General features: G+C 37.3%; 1 protein-coding gene across 9 annotated transcripts in view; it reads left to right on the top strand.

Annotated features, from left to right (window-relative positions):
• The window catches only part of atp2b2 (ATPase plasma membrane Ca2+ transporting 2), a 92,198-nt gene that overhangs the window by 46,674 nt on the left and 28,514 nt on the right, over positions 1-17,010 (top strand). For 6 of the 9 annotated variants that reach the window (XM_005724667.1, XM_005724668.1, XM_013908617.1 and 3 more), the window contains 9 exons: positions 48-305; positions 738-863; positions 2,709-2,834; positions 3,241-3,273; positions 5,173-5,265; positions 7,547-7,588; positions 11,142-11,306; positions 14,341-14,555; positions 14,969-15,211. In XM_005724667.1, coding sequence (XP_005724724.1) covers positions 48-305; positions 738-863; positions 2,709-2,834; positions 3,241-3,273; positions 5,173-5,265; positions 7,547-7,588; positions 11,142-11,306; positions 14,341-14,555; positions 14,969-15,211 — 1,301 coding nt within the window. The remainder of the gene's footprint in view (positions 1-47; positions 306-737; positions 864-2,708; positions 2,835-3,240; positions 3,274-5,172; positions 5,266-7,546; positions 7,589-11,141; positions 11,307-14,340; positions 14,556-14,968; positions 15,212-17,010) is intronic. The other 3 variants (XM_013908618.1, XM_013908619.1, XM_013908622.1) reach the window with 3 other exon arrangements.

Genomic DNA, 17,010 nt, shown 5'->3' with positions numbered 1-17,010 from the left:
TTTATTTGACTATGCTTCTCTTTTCTGTCACTGTTCTGAAATTGCAGCCTGTGGCGCAGCAGCAGGTGGAGTGGAAGATGAGGGTGAGGCAGATGCTGGCTGGATTGAGGGTGCCGCTATCCTGTTGTCTGTAGTGTGTGTGGTGCTGGTGACGGCCTTCAATGACTGGTCAAAGGAGAAGCAGTTTCGTGGGCTCCAGAGCCGCATTGAGCAGGAGCAGAAATTCCAGGTGGTCCGTGGTAGCCAGGTCATCCAGCTGCCTGTGGCTGACATAGTGGTGGGGGATATCGCACAGATCAAATATGGTAGGTGCAACAAAACTGTCAAGATTACAATAATTAATTATGATTATGAACCAAAACTAATCAAACTTCCTAGAATATTTTGATTAGTTTGGCTTCGTTGGACGTGCTTACTGGCTACCACAGTTGGCTCTGTGTAAAGTAATTTTCTAGGTTCATAAGCTGAAAATAGACGACAGCCTCATTTCCAAAAGGGGATTAAAGTTGTGAAGTCCACCTTAAGCAATTAAACATAGTTAAGCTACATTCACGCAATTAATTAGCTGCAGACTGACCCCATGCATGCTGAGCAACACATGCACATCTTCAAATTCCATAATGTGAGTGACAACTGTCAGTAATGCCTCACAATGGTGCAGAATAAATGTGGTTATCCTGAGTGAGCCTGTTTTTTTTAGTACTTAGAAAGCAACAAAGCCTCTTTCATTGTTACAGGTGATCTGCTTCCTGCTGATGGTGTGTTGATCCAGGGTAATGACCTGAAGATTGATGAGTCATCACTGACCGGAGAGTCTGACCACGTCAAGAAGTCTGCAGATAAGGACCCAATGCTGCTGTCTGGTATGGATTCAGTTTAGTGTAGTTTATGAATGTTATATAGTGTTTGTAACAGCCATTTTTCCCTGCATGTTGTTTGGAAAAACAAAACAACAAATAGACAAGTCTTCGGTTTTTTCTGCCAGTGACAGCTTGAAAAACATTGTTTTTAATCAAATGTTTCTCTTTACCCATTTTGCTTTTTGCTGCAGCAGAAACACAAGTGCGGTTCTTGGACTGCAGGATTATTAGAATTTAAGAATATTCCTGATAAGAGAAATGTGGGCTAATCGGATCATATTAGTATGTTTTGCTGCAGATAATTAGCTGTGTGACTTTTTGCTGCCTTCTTTAATTACCCTCGTATCCACCTACACCAACTTATTTTCCCCAAGGTTAATGATGTTCTGTGTGCAAATACAAGTCTGGCACATTATTAGTGTGTTAAACTTGTCACTCTAGCACATTTTATATGAAATGAAAGAGAGTTTAAATTATTACTCATGATTTTTGAAGGACTCTGTCTTTAAGATGTTTGAGTTTTTTAATCCCTTTGACACATATAGTAATCCCCCATTTTTAGGTCAGTGAAGCCACTGATGTAAATTTGGAATCAATATGCACTTTTTCCTGGCTTCTCACTTTACTTGTGATCGATGAAAGCCAGCGTTGTGTTCTGGTTTGATTCTTGTTGCTTGTTAATATGTGTGATGTCACTGTCATGCATAAATGAGCAGAAGTGACAGAAGACCATAGGTGGCTGCACAGCATGGAGATTCAGAAAAGCATGTGGACAGTTCCTTAACAGCGACATGCCCATCATGTCTTATTACGTGAATCAAAGGCCTGACATCAGCTACACTGATATATAAGCCATTCTAAAGTAACAGTATAGGTAATGCAACAGGAGAGTGCTGTGTGACACAGCCTCCTTTAATCACAACAACCAATTTGCCATCCTGCTGTAATGCTAATCATCAATCACACCAGTGTTTTCCTCCTCCTGAATCCCTCCAACTGACCCAACACAAAATAAATAAATAAAAAATGTATCAGGCCAAAAGAAGAGACAAGCTGCAGCCTTGTGGTCCTGACTAACTTTACCACACATGATGCTTTCCTCTTACCCTTAACTAGATTTGAGCCCACTGGATATAATGAGAAGGATCAATCTTCAGTCAGGAAGCATGACACATCCGCTATGCAACATGTCACACCCTATACTGGCTAGTTATGAACATTAGATTAGAATGTTAAATAGAAGCAGGACATAATGTTACCCTCACCATAACCAAATGTAACCTTTAAAGCATGCCTTCACCTTGCTTGCTATCCAGTGCGTCAAGACTCCCATTTTACCCTACTGAGTGCACTGGTCACTGTTAACAGTCTAACTCTGAAAGAATAAAAAAAATACCAAATGCCCAATCTGGACAGTTCCCAGTGGGTCTCAAGATTGCAGCATCAATCAACGTATTCCTCTTTTGCTCTCTATGCACTCTTCACATGGATACAGCTAAGCCCACTGTAACAAGATTAGCCAGTATTACTCTGTATATAAATGGAAGCCAGACAGCGTCTGCTCCTATAACCTTTCTCCTAGTCTACAGGTTCTGCATATTCATTGATAGATATGATTTTATTAAGATTGGGACATAACAAGATCAACTAACCTGTTTGTAAAGCGCTTTAATGTTATTGATTGAGCAAGTTAGTCGCATAAGTCTTTGTATTAGGAATGAGCTGTTATAGAAATTAACAGTCAACTTTTGCTAGAAAAGCTCTAAAAAGTAACAGAAGTGTTTATCTTTTTTTAAGTTACTGAAAGTATGCATATCTGTAATATAGAAACTGCTGCGCTTTCTTTAGGGACCCATGTGATGGAGGGCTCGGGCCGCATGGTGGTGACGGCTGTCGGTGTCAACTCTCAGACTGGAATCATCTTTACACTGCTGGGGGCTGGTGTGGAGGAAGAGGAGAAAAAGGAGAAGAAAGGTAAGATAATTTGATCCTTATATAATCTTCTCATATATAACCTGCTCCATACTCAGGAGTACTGAGTAATTTGCTTTTGTGTCAGTGTTGCCCAGCAACATACCCCTGAAAACAAGCTTTTCTCATTTCATTACCTTATGTTCTCAAAGTCTGTATACCTCATTGCACAATGTCAGTGTTTTAACTGTCTTTGTAAACAGAGGGGTTCTAAAGAATGAACTCACAAATGGACAAATGTCCACCTTTTGTAGGTGTTTGTAGTACAGTATTCAACACTAAGTGAATGTGTATAGATACTGTATGATATCAGTATTGGTGGCTCAGTAATCAGCTGCAGTATGCAGGTTCTGTGGGTTCAGGTGCATCATTGTCCTTACTCTCTTATCGTTCCAAATTTGCCTCGAAGGAGGGGCAGTGGAAGACGGACACCAGAATACAGGTAGAGTATCACCTTTCTCTGACCCCTGGGAGTGGTACAGTACTTGAACCTTTTGATCTTTAACCCCTAGTGCTTACCAGTAAACCACTGTTGCTAGACTACTCTTTTCTCTAACAAAGCAACCTTGCTTCTGTTAAACTCCTCACTTAAAAAGAGAAGCATCATAATCACAACACTGCATCTTTTTAAGTGTTGATAGATAACACATTTCACAATGCATAATCCTCTCCTCATATAACAGGCTCTGCACTCATCAGACTAACTAGCTAGCATCCAACATAAGCCCTGCTTCATAGACATGTTGAATGCCATGAATAAGAACGGGCTTTCAGACTCATCTCATTGCTGTATTACAGAACAATGATATGAGAGCAATAGCCTTGTGGGTGCACAACACATGTACCAGCAGTAGGGTGTAAACTAGTTAGTACAAGCTTGTATAAGATGTACTCTTTTACATCTTAATATGTATATGTGCACAGTTTATCCTTTTAGTAGTGTCTTTGCTACCACTTCCGTATTTTCATTAAATTAAAAATAGCTTGCATGGAAACATGTAGTGATATTATAAAAAGGTAAAGATTTGTTAGATCATCCCTCCAGCTTAAATCTAATGCTGTGTGTCTTTTTAGATTGATGTTTATAATAACTACAGTTCTTCAACAACAATATGGTTTTAGGTGCATCGCTGCTATAATATTCATTCATTTACTTTTTTGGTTTTTATATATCTAATTTGATTGGCTAAACCAGGGGGAAAAAATCTTCTATGATGATTCAAAATGAATAATAATTACTGATCAACAATGATAATTTGACAATTTCATGATCAAAATCATACCAAAATGTTGCCACACATTTGAATATCCTTTTGCATTTAATAATTGATTCACATTTGGTCTAAATAGTACAGCTCTGACAAAGTTAGGATTAAGACTTTTTAAAGAATCATATCTGCCAGATGTTGGATGAGATGGATCTGCTGTGAAAATTTGAGACCGAAATCACAGAAGTCCTGTGTTTTTAAATGAGATGACTGAAAAATTTAGTTATAATGAAACTGACAAACATTTATGCACCACGCTTTGTTTTAATTTTGCTGAAACTAAAAGGACACTAAAACATAATAAAAATTTCCCATGTTTATCATTTAAAAATAGCAACTATAACAACTATGGAAAATAAAAAAAACTGATACATTACTATGTTTCCTGTTAAAGATCATTAGTCTCTTCACTTAACTGGCTGGCACATGTGTGTTTCACTGGCTAATGAGGTGGATCCCTCTTATTTTTTGTTTAGTTTGGACTGGGGAGTTTGACTTTAGTTTTAATTTTAGCTCATTTGTTTAAATTTTTGGCTCAAATTAGGATTTTTATTTTGCTAAACGATATTACACGAATAACATGGTTTTGATAAAAGTTAATATTGCTAAAGGTTGGGGGCACAATTGACAATACATGAAATTTGATGGGTAAAATGCACAGAAACAAACAGGTGTCTAAATTTGTCTGACAACTGACTTACTTCTAGTGTAGCTGTGGTTTCATGTTTTATTTTATTGTTTCCCCCAATGTTATGTTCAGGTTTCATGTTTCATGTCCGTCCACTGTTATACTTGTCTTATTATTAACATTTGATAAACATCTTCTATCAAATCTAACATTAGCTAAATACATAATAATAATAAAAACATTTGCAAATGCATTTTTTTCCCCACACTAATCACACGGTCTTTACACGGTCTACATATGATGAATCTCTTAAATGTGCTATAACCATGTTATTTCTGTTCACTGTCTTGGGTGTGCACGTGTGTGGGTGTGTTTGTGTGTGTGTGTGCGTGTGTGTGTGTGTGTTTTTGTTCATTCATGTTTGGCCCTTATTGTTACTGGCTAGACTGCTCCCATCCCCCTATCCACCCCATCGCAACTATAGCCACGGATGGGGCTGCAGGCATTAATGCCCCTGGCAGTGCCAGCCTAATTAATGGTAGGTCGATAAAACCTCTGATCTCTGATCTCTCTCTTGTGACTTTTGACCCCTCCTACCTTCTTCATTCTCAAACTGCCTCCTCCTACCGTGGGTGCTCATCTTTTGCTTTTCTCTCTGTTGTTTTGTACCTTTTTCGTATCCATGCTATCAGTGCATGCCATTATTATCTGTAGAAACTGTGTTTCTTGTTCTTCTCTATATGCTGTTGCTTGTCTTGTAAGAGTTTTAACGATTATAGCCATCATGGACACATTTCTAATGTTTTTCCTCTGCATGAATCTTTAAATCAAGACTAAAATAAATAAAAGTCCCCAGGTCCATGGGTCTCTATAATGTTGAAAAGCAAGGAAGATCTTTTGAGCGTTTTTATATTGTCAGGGATAACAAGAATAACATTAAAAGTGACTTCATTCCGTTTCTTGCTCAGAATCTGGTAAGAAAAAGGCATATAACATATAACCCCTGCAGTGTTGTTGCTACATATGAGTTTTTGAACGATTAGGCCAGGATTTACAAGGCACTTTTTTATTTTCAGACATAAACACACTAGTCTTTTCCCTATTTTATAGTCTAACTGACCTCTTGGCAATAATATGGTGAATTTGGATAGTTTCCACATTTGAAACCCTTTCTTTATATTCTACTCTTATTTTCCGTCATAGTTCAAATTTGATTTAATTGTTGAGATTTGAAAAAAAAAACAAAAACACAGGTTGATGACTGATGGAAAAATCTTATAGTAGGTCCAACCCCCTTTAGTCTGATGTCCCCTGAGGTCGCTTAGTGAAAATCCTCTACTTCTGTGTTAGCTGGACGCAGTGCAAAACGATTAACTTCATTGTGGCACTGGGTTCTCTCTTATCTGTTTCCCCTTGGAGAGCAGCCCCAGTGTGTTTGTACCCAAGGCAGGAGTGGTAAGATTTGTGCTGTAATGGTGACCTTGTGCTATCCTGGGCTGGAACAAAGCGATTTGTCATCTTCAGCTTTATTGTGACTCCGGGGAAACTGGCTAAAGTGGAAGTGAAGGTGAAATGAACCAGCTCTGGTCTGATGGTCTTACAGCTCTACCTGAACAATTTGTGACATTTATGTACAAATCCCTGAAAGACAGATTTGGTCAACTTTCTGGCCTGCCTTCCACCGACTCCAAAAATAATGGGATCAAAGCTGCAGTACAAAATAAAATGCTTCTTCTTTTTTTGGCACACTGTGTATCTATTTTGCTTGAAAGTGCAAGACGCTTTACTAGATGCTTAGTCTTATCTTTCACCGGCTGCAAAATAATATATATTTTTACTTCTAACAAGGTCTTTCACAGCTCAATTAGACTACCCCCAAGTTGACTGTATAACTTAAAACAGCACTGTGCGATTAAAGTGCACATTTAAATTAAGTTAACTCCTTTTGAGAAGAATCCAACAGCATAATAAATTCATTGTCTCCAAACTTATTTCAGTTTTCTTCCAGTTGTTCTTATGTAACTTCACCATGTGGGAGGCTTTCCCTTCAGGCTCTCTCTTTCTCCCTCTGTATTGTTCACATTTCCAGTCTGCTTCCCTTTAAGTGTGTGATCGTGTGATCTTGCATGCCTGAACTTTCCTCTTATGCATGCTGTCTCTTGTTTCTGTGTACTGTACGTGTGCTTTTGGTGTACCCTCTCTCACTGTCAGTGTTTGGTGTAATGCCTTATCTGCTGTTTGTCTTATATCTCATTTGATAACCCGACAATTTGATTCATGTTGTTGCTAATGTTGCGTGGAATTGCCTGTGCTCACAGTGTGAGTATGTCATTCAAAACAATACAAAGAAAATGAAGAGATTTTTTAAAAAGTGCTATTTTAAATGTGAATTTTACATCACACTTAATATACTTTGAAGAATTTCTTTCTTTTTTTTTTTTTAATTTAGAAAGGCCCATTAATTGATTTTAATTACCTAATTAATTTCTTATGCAATGAAATAAAGTGTATCAAAACAATGGTTTCTCCCATTTTGTAGTAGTCTACACAGCAGTATGTCAGTGATCTGTTAGAATAACCCGTTTAGTACGTTTTAGTCTTTCTAACTCCTTGTCAGCTGTTGTAGCTACTAGTTGCATCACTTGCTTATCACAAGCCTTTCTATGTGACTGTCACAGAGATGTATTAAAAGTCATTTTCCTGTCTCCCTGTGTGTGAATTTTGGTTCTCATTGTTTGTGCTGTCTCTGTGGTGATAATTTGTTGACCTGTCTGCCTTGGTTATTTTTGTTGTTGTTGTCTTGTATGTCTCCATCATAGGTAAAATGCAAGATGGCAATATGGAGAGCAACCAGATTAAAGGTAACCAAACCATATCTTTCACTCTCTCCTCTTCCTCCCCCTCCTCCTCCTTCCTTTTCCTCTTCTCATCTCTTCCCTTTTATGGTGTGTAGCGTAAGCTCTGGGTCAAATGCAGGTTACTTTATTTTTATCAGCCCAGATTGTTCTTAATAATGGTCTCTCTAAGCGTTGTGCAGTGCTAATTCAGACTGGATTCTGCTCATTTTTGTGACTGAAGTCTATTGCAGGCTGAAGCCAATCCCAGACACTGTATGTGTTGGAAGGAATTAGACCTTTTATTTGACCCAGGTTTTACCCACAGTCAAATTATGTTAGACATCCCGCTCTTTCCCACTGTCTGTCACTGCTGTGTCGTCCCTGGTCTGTTGTTCTGTTCTTCTTGTTGTTTTGTTGGCTCATCTTGGTCTTTCTGAGAAAATAGCAACCTGTCCCTCAACTATCCCCTGTCAGCCTTAGCCAAGTCGCCTTTTATCCAGGGACACCGACAAGTGTCCTCTCTATAATAAAGTTTTCCTTACAGAATTTGATTTAAATTGGTGTCAGATTAAAGGGATCCTCTTTCATTTTTATTTATTGTTTGGTCTCTGTAGGGGTGTGGGTAATGCTGATTTATATTATATCAGGTTAGACTTTGGAAAGAAAGCACATAACACAAACACCATAGGGATTTCTTCAAATAGTGTAATGTGGCTGACAGTCACAAACCACTAGGCAATTAATTTCTCGAAAATATTAAACAAAAAACAAGCTGCTACTGCTCTCAGATTTTTCAGACAAAGGTTTCATTAGAGGTATGTTAACCTTAGCTCTGCTGATTGATTTAGTAATGATGTAGTAGCTGCTTGTCACATGCTTATTTGATGATGTCAATAAAGGTGTGACAACATATAATAGAAATGATTAATTATTATATTGTTAAACTTTGTTAATCTTTCCATAAATATAGGAAATATGTGGAAAATAACTCAAAGAAGACTGTTTCATGAGTAAACAAGAAGCATTCAGAGAGTACAAACCAATGCCAAGCCAGCTCACACGAGGTGGTATCCATGTTTAAGAAAGCAGTCTTTTATTTTACATATATTCTATTTGCTTTCTTTGTTCTTTTTAAACTTACTTCAAGAAGTTTGTAGTGCAGTAAAAATAAGGTACTTTGGGCAATTCTTAATCTTAATATGATGTTTAGAATACCACTATATAAGAGTATAATTTAAGGCAGTAAGATTTTAAGCATATTTTTAAAGATCAAAGACATTTTATGAAAGATTGACCTTTTTTGACCTTGAAGATGAGGTCGGGGGTCCTGAAGTATTGTGATTTTAGAATCCTCATATATCATTCCTTATATGGTGTCAATGAAAACAATGGCAGTAATTTATTAGCTCTTCATAGGATTATTGTCACTTTGACCTTCAGATCAATCTATTGACCTTGAAGTAAAGGTCAGAGGTGAAATGTGACATGATTTATTAAATCTTGATATGGTGCTTTCTACATGTTGATATACACACCACACTTTTAAGAGTCATAGTTTCTAAGTTATAATGTTTTTAGTCAATTTTTGACCAAGAAATCATTAAGTTGACCTTGAAGATTTTGGTGGATGTAAGCCAAATTGTAATGGATTGTTAACATGACCTTACTCTACACCCCTTAATGTAATGTAAGCATTTATTAGTGAAGGCGATGTGTATAGTATATACTATTTTATGCTTCTTGACAATATGGGTATCTGCAAGCCTTGATTTCATGGCAAATATAATAAAAGCATGGTTATATAGAATAATAGACACAAGCTGAAGAAAATCCCTATCTTCAAAGAATAGGCACAAATGAATACTTTCCTATAGTAAAACTGTGGGGTGTGGTATGATTACGATGATAATTATTGCTAGAACGCTATTTAAAGAACAAACAGTCTCTTTCAGAAGATGGACTTTAGTCAAGAGTGTTTTAATTTTAAGTAATGCTCTTCTCCTGAATCCACCTGGATACGGGCGATATACTCTGTCTTGTGTCGAGGGGGTGAAAAAAACAAAATGCGCAACCGGAGAGTATGACAAATGCTCAACATTAAAAGGTTTTTCCATGACCATCAAACAAATGCCTCATTGTGATTGGGAAACTGGGCTGAAATGATTCTTGGTAATGGCTTACATTAACAGAGAGGTTCACTTAATGTGTCTTTTCAAGGGGAGAGCACAAGAGATGGGGTAAGGTAATCGTGGACTGGTTTTACTGCCTAAGAGGTCCCCCCCCCCATACACACACACACACAGACACACACAGAGGACTTTGCATTTATCAAATCATAAAATTTCATAACGTACATAAAATATCAAATACACTTTAAGTGGGAGTAGAAATTGCATATATATATTTTACATGGGCCAAAATATGTCTTAGACAACAGTCTTTAACAGCCCCTTTGAGTTGAATTCATTTTACTTTCACTGTGTTATCTTTGTGTTCCAATCTACTCCATATGCATTATTTCACTTAAATGTATAGTCCTACTGATTATACCGTCTTACGTGATTATTAAAAACACACTTTTCAAAATTTCTGATACGTTAACTGATTATTTTGCTAGAAAAGACCCTTTTTTCACTGGGTTTCAACACTACTGCCAACTATCATGAGTTTGAATGTTACTCAACTGATTAGGCCCAAGATATATTTCTGGCAATCAAGTTCATCATATCACTAGGAGCTTGTCTACAAATTGTTCTCAGTGGGGGAAAAAAGAAAACACAATTAAAGACTTGAGCAGTTTTATGCCCATTTTTTAGATAAAAGCCTTTTACACTGATTTTGAATTGTTCACATTACTTGAAACAACAACCCAAATATCAGCAATTACAATTCATCCTGAGAAACAATGACTGTAATATCTGAAAATACGTTTTTCTATCATTTAATGAAGCGATCAAAAATTATGATTTTAGATTTAAGTCATTTTGTTTGCATGGTGTGAAGGCAAAGACTTGAATTAAACCTTCAGTGAGTTTTACGCTAAAAAGAAGATATTTACTTCTCATGTTTATGTAGTTTATCTTTTACTTTTTTCTTGACTTCAAATTGTGCTCTTCCTCACTATTATTTTGTATTTTTATATACAGTACAGGAAGTGTAATTTTCACATGGTATAAATGATCCTGAAATGATCAGCAGACTTCTAAATACTCTGAAGGTCTAGATTTTAAGATAGTTAATGTATGAATAATTTACGGTAAATATGTTTTTTTGATGAACGATGGGAAGAATAAGTGTGTCTCTTATACTATGTTATATGCTATAAAAGTGCAACATGTTTTAGTTTTCTTACACATCATACAGTAAGATGGTCAGAGCCAAGCAAAATGTCATTGGATGAAGTTATTTTTTCTTGGTTTTAAGTCTAAACTGTTTGGCAGTGCCGAATGGTTCTGGTGCGAGTAGCACACCTGGGTGTTAAGTGAAGTCCCTCTTCCTCCTCATTTTATTGGTCTAATCTCCTTATCTAACACTGGTGCTGTCTGTTTTTTGTTGTTTTTTATTGTTGTGTTTACAGTGAAGAAGCAGGATGGAGCAGCTGCCATGGAGATGCAGCCTCTAAAGAGTGCTGAAGGCGGAGAGGCTGACGAGAAAGAGAGGAAGAAAGTGTCAGCTCCGAAGAAAGAGAAGTCTGTGCTGCAAGGGAAGCTGACCAAACTGGCTGTCCAGATTGGCAAAGCAGGTACAACAAATTGCACACAGACAAGTCTATCACTCAGTCTATCACGCAGATAGATCCGAGGAAAAAGAGGCACTAAACCATCATCCTGTCCATCAAAGTTGCACAGATAAGACTGCTCTTTATTTGTTTGAAGCAATCAAAGGAGTTTAGAAGAAACCTAAGGTATCTGAATTACAGAGCTCTGGAAGAGTGTGTTCAGTGTTTTGTTTTGTTTTTCCCCTCTGCCCTTGAGAAACTGCTGAATCATTGTACTAGTAGAAACAGAGATTTTGTCATGCTGGTCGCCCAGTTTTGCAATGTTACACACAATATCATAAAATGTTGTTTCTAATATAATTTAGGGTAGGGTTTAGGCCACTGAGGAGCTGATGTGAGGCACATTTGCAGCATGTGAGTCCTTTCAAATGAAGGTAACACATCGAGAAAACAGGACCAGTGTGAATATCGTAATTTGCTTTTCTTAATCTGCCGCTTTTTCTCAGAAATCTTTAACCTTTACTGCACCAAATAATACCTGTTTTTAAATAACTGTTTGATTTTTCTCCCAGACATTCATATACCACGACAGGCCTGCTTGGGTAACAAGTGACTGCATAAATGTTTTAGTTCCAGCTTCATCAAAATAAGTGAGATTTCCCTTTACACAATCTGCTCACTATATAAGGCCAGCCATTTTGAGTAGGGATTCAAATTTGTTACTGCCTGCAGTGCAAAGATAATCCACAAGTGGGCAGATTGTTGGGAAGTATTAATTATGTTGATAACATACAGGCCTCGAAAGCTTGAGTGTACAAATGGTGCTTCTGTCCTTAAAAGCTGTTTAGGAAGTTAAGTAAACAGAGCTTCCAGTGTGCTCTAGTTCTTATTTCTCCTTGTAAAGAGTTGAAGGTTTACAGCTTCAAGAAGTCCTTGTTTCTACAGTGTGCTGTTACATCAAACTGTTGGCCTGAGTGATGGAATGAGGACACTGTGTCAGAACAGTGAAATACCAAGGATGGATTAGCATACAAGCAGTGCTTGTAAGATCATGTGGCATATTGGGGAAAATACTGGAACTTCAGCATCTGTGTGTCTTAAAAGCCACACCCAAAATGTAGCTATTAGCTGTCCTCCTTTAACAAGCTGAGAAAGAATAAAGACTGCAAATAGTTGTTTTTATTAACATTTAACTTTCATAATTAGATAGTTATGGTCATTAAAACATGCCCAAAGTTTATAATAATGAGATAAGCATGTAAACATATATAAATATGTGAGCCAAATGCACAGCCTTCAGTACATAGAATATGATCCAATGCTCTTAATTATGTTTGCGACAAGCTGCCCCAAAACTGTGGTTTTCTTGATCAATTTATGTATATGTTCTTGCATGACAAGCACCATATAATTAGTATTATAAGCTTTTAATGTACTCCAACATACAAACAGTCAACTATGCATGGAGATATACAGTTCTCAGGAATACAGTTTTACCAGCTATGATACCATCAATGTTTCTGACAGCATACATTTTCCACTTCAGTAAGCTTTTCAGCACATGCCTATTAAAAGGGGCTCGTTTTGATAAAGATATATTAGATGTATCAGTCATGAAAATATTATGTCAGCCCAAGCAGGCAATGAGGACAAACGGTGTATCAAATGGAGTCATCCAACTGTTTTTATTTATTTCATTAAATGTTTATGCTGACAAACAGGGCATACCACGCCTCAGTATGATTCCCAGTATTGACCAATCATAAGTAAATGTTCTTTTAGGAATGGGGGAATTAAAGAACCAGTAGCCAAGGCTAGGATGGAGGGTTGAAGGGCTCCACAACACTTAAAAAATGTTCTCAACCCTCATAAATATGAAGCAATAAGTTTGAGTAAAATGCAACTGAAATATATAAAGTTAAAGGTTTATTTATTCGTATAACTGTCATAATGGAAAATTCCATTTTCATTAAGGGAAATATGTTTGGTATAACATCAGTGTTTACCAGTCAAGTTCATTTATTTTGACCAGATTTGACCAAATTAAAATTATTGTTTTACATTTTACTCATGTAACTAAATTGCATGGAGATTTTTCATGCAATCAAATTACTTAAAGTCAGCATTTTCAGCATAAATATTTCTGAGTGTAAGCAGCATGAAATGCTGTAATTGAAATATAGACTTTTTTTTTTTTAAAACTGTGACTCAGCTGAGTTAGTGTACCAGAATTAAAAAAAAGTTTATTAAAGTTGGAAAAATTACAACTCCTACAACATAATTACGTTCCCCTCCCATAGGTGCATGAATGAAATCCATCTCCATTATTCAGTTAGGTTTAAGTTACAGCTTTTTCCTACCCTAGCTTTTTTGTTTTTTGAACATTTATCATCTTGCAGTTCCTGCATTCAGGTAATTCATCTTAACCAGCATATTTATCATTTCAGTTTTTTTCAGCAGCAGGCAGTTTAAAGTAATAAAAATGTCATAGATTTTGGAACCACCCTTTTAGTTCCTGGCAATAACAGCTTGTCAGATCTGGCAATAAGGTGCTTTGGCTGTCAAACCTGTGTTTCACTATGTGTTTGCCACGCAGAGTTTAGCTTAACAGTGATTACGGAGTGAAAATTGAGCACTGGAAAAGGGAGGGTAGCTTGCTCACCTAGCTAGACCTCACTGATCAGTCAGATCAGTGAGGTATATAACATATATTATTCCTTTGATAAATTATTTTATCTATGAATTTAGTCAACTCAGATTTTAGGCAACTCACAGCAACAACACACTGAGTTAAGTCCCGTGTGTGGCCATTCTCTGTGGAGTCATCATAAAGCGCTTGGCACTAGGAAGGACTTGAGCTGCTCACCACATGCCGCACTGATGGATCGAGTAAGCAAACTGAATAACCGGATTTGTCCACAGTCATCAGTAAAGTGTAGAAAAGCGATTCTCTGCTTAGACTCCTGTATCAAACTGTTCCCCTCTATAGTTTTGTTTGATTACATGCCTCACTTTGCCATTCCTTTCCTCAGCTAATACTCGTCGTACTTTTCACCAGGTTTGCTCATGTCAGCCATTACAGTCATCATCCTGGTCCTGTACTTTGCCATTGACAACTTTGTGATGCAGAAGCACCCTTGGATGCCTGAGTGCACTCCTATCTACATCCAGTACTTTGTCAAGTTCTTCATCATTGGTGTAACTGTTTTGGTGGTGGCTGTCCCAGAGGGACTGCCGCTGGCTGTCACCATCTCCTTGGCTTATTCTGTTAAGGTAAGGTAACTTTTAAGCATTGTAAGACTCCATGGTCTCACATTTGTCATTAATAGATTTGTTATGTAGTTAGATATTGTTGTTTTTCTTTGTCTTTGCATATGCAAATGTGTGCACCTTTCACAGAGATGAGACTTGCATGCATACTTGAGGATTCAGGGCAATTAATTCTCCCAGCTGTGTTAATGTGCTTATTTTATTCACAGCGGCAAATATGTAAATAATTCAATTAAGTCTGACTGTGCAAAGAATTACATTTTTTTTGAATGACATGAATCAAATTAAAATGTTATATGTACCGACATGTACGGTGGCCATTTTTGCCACTGAAAGTTAAGCAGTGTGAGGCTCGGGATAGGCACTTTATTGAAAAAAAATACTTTAAAATGGACCACATTGTTTTCTACCAACAGAAAATGATGAAAGACAACAACCTGGTGCGTCACTTGGATGCATGTGAAACAATGGGCAACGCTACAGCCATCTGTTCTGACAAGACAGGCACGCTAACCACCAACCGTATGACAGCTGTGCAGTTATACGTTGGTGATGTACATTACAAAGAGATACCAGATCCTGGAGTCCTGCCACCCAAGTCATTGGATTTACTTGTCAATTCCATCTCAATTAACAGCGCCTATACCACAAAGATACTGGTAAGTCTTCGAGAACACAGTTAATGTATAAGTATAAAGTTAAGTGAATATTTGAATAACTTATCTGTCACTTTTATATACCAATTCATGCTTGATGCTCTCCGTGAACCAATATTTGGGCTATTGTACTGTACTACACTCAGAGAAGATAAACCTATATTATCCTGGGTTAGCTTCTTAGATTTCAGCTTACTCTGTGTAAACAGTGACACCATATGATGGGAGCAACCCTGAAACAGCGAGACAGCTCTGCAGTGCTTTCTTTTTGGCTAAGCAGGCAGGCAGTGTCCTTGGCTGCTGCTTTAGATTCATTAGGCATTCACTCAACTTGTCACCTTGAGAACGGTTGTGTAATTTTGTCTTATCTGATATTCAGAGCATAGCAGACTGTAATTGAATCCAATCTGTCTAAGTGCTGGAGATGTTCTCCTGTCTATAGTGAATGCAGCAAGGAGACATTTTCTCTAAGCCAATTAGACCTGCATTCAATAAGAAATACATAGATATATGGAGAAACACACTCATGCTGTTTCGTATTCTAATCACAGAAAATGTGACTAGTCTGCATGGAAATCTTGTCCAGGACACAGGTCTGAAACATTATTTGCATGATAAAGCGCTTGGTTAAACAATCTAAAAGCAATGATTGCCAAGATTAGCATGTCTTCAGCCTGTTGGAACAACATGCCTGAGTAATCCATTTCCTGGCATGTAGACTCACCTGCACACACACACACACACACACACACACACACACACTGTTTGTGCCGATCTATTTGTCACCATCCTTGTAAACTCCTGTAGAGTCTATTCATTGATGGTTGACCAACTGACAAATGCCCTTACGGAACAGTGAGCTGAGCAATTAGGACATCTATGAACGAAGAATCCAACAGATTTCACTTCCTACCTTTCAAGGAACAAATACTGTGCTTTCACTTTCGGAGACATTGTAAGTGCAGGGACATGGGTCCTGAATGGAAATCTATGAGAGAATTTTGCAACATTAAAGCTAGTGTTTGTCCTTCCCCTGCTACCCAAAGAACCGATCAAAAACTGAACCAGTAAACATATGTGCCAGTCATGTTTTTGATCACGTGAACACACAATGGAGTTTCATTATTAAATTAAAGATGAAGGTAGGTGTACTAATGGGAGTTATAGCATTTGTTCAAGTGATTAAGCACAGATGCTGCCTGGCTGTACTAAGGATTTACTCAATAATGAGCCTTTAATGCTGTGAAACTTTAGGTATAAACCTTAGAGGGGGGGGAAATGTTTTTAAAAACTTATTTTAGAGTATAGTTTCTACATGTGCATTTTTCTGTCTCTTAGAGCGTTGATAATAAATGGTTATCTCTCTTACAATTTATTTAGATAGCTCTAAAAAAAACCTGCGTAGATCTTTTGCAAAGATAGCTTTGAGTGCAAAACATGCTACCAGAATGATTTTGGTTGGTCACCTGTGTCTACTATCATTTCAACGTTTCATTTTTTTTATTTTTAAAATTTACTGATAGACAGTAGATTGAATTCAGTCATTTTTGCCATACAATTACCCTTCTTATCATAATGCCAAGTAGTACAGAGATCTGCTTGTGTCCCTTTAATACTAGTTTACAGTATTGAACTATATTGCCAAAAGTATTCACTCATCCATCCAAGTTGTTGAATTCAGGTGATACAATCACTTCCATGGTCACAGGTGTATAAAACCAATCACCTGGCCATGCAGACTGCTTCTACAAAGTGAAGGAATGGGTCGCTCTCAGTATATCAGTGAATTCCAGCATGTTACT

This window comes from Pundamilia nyererei, unplaced genomic scaffold (genome assembly GCF_000239375.1).
Source record: "Pundamilia nyererei isolate P.nyererei 1_Seehausen unplaced genomic scaffold, PunNye1.0 scaffold00012, whole genome shotgun sequence".
Classification (NCBI taxonomy): domain Eukaryota; kingdom Metazoa; phylum Chordata; class Actinopteri; order Cichliformes; family Cichlidae; genus Pundamilia; species Pundamilia nyererei.
This window is presented reverse-complemented; position numbering and strand designations above follow the sequence as displayed.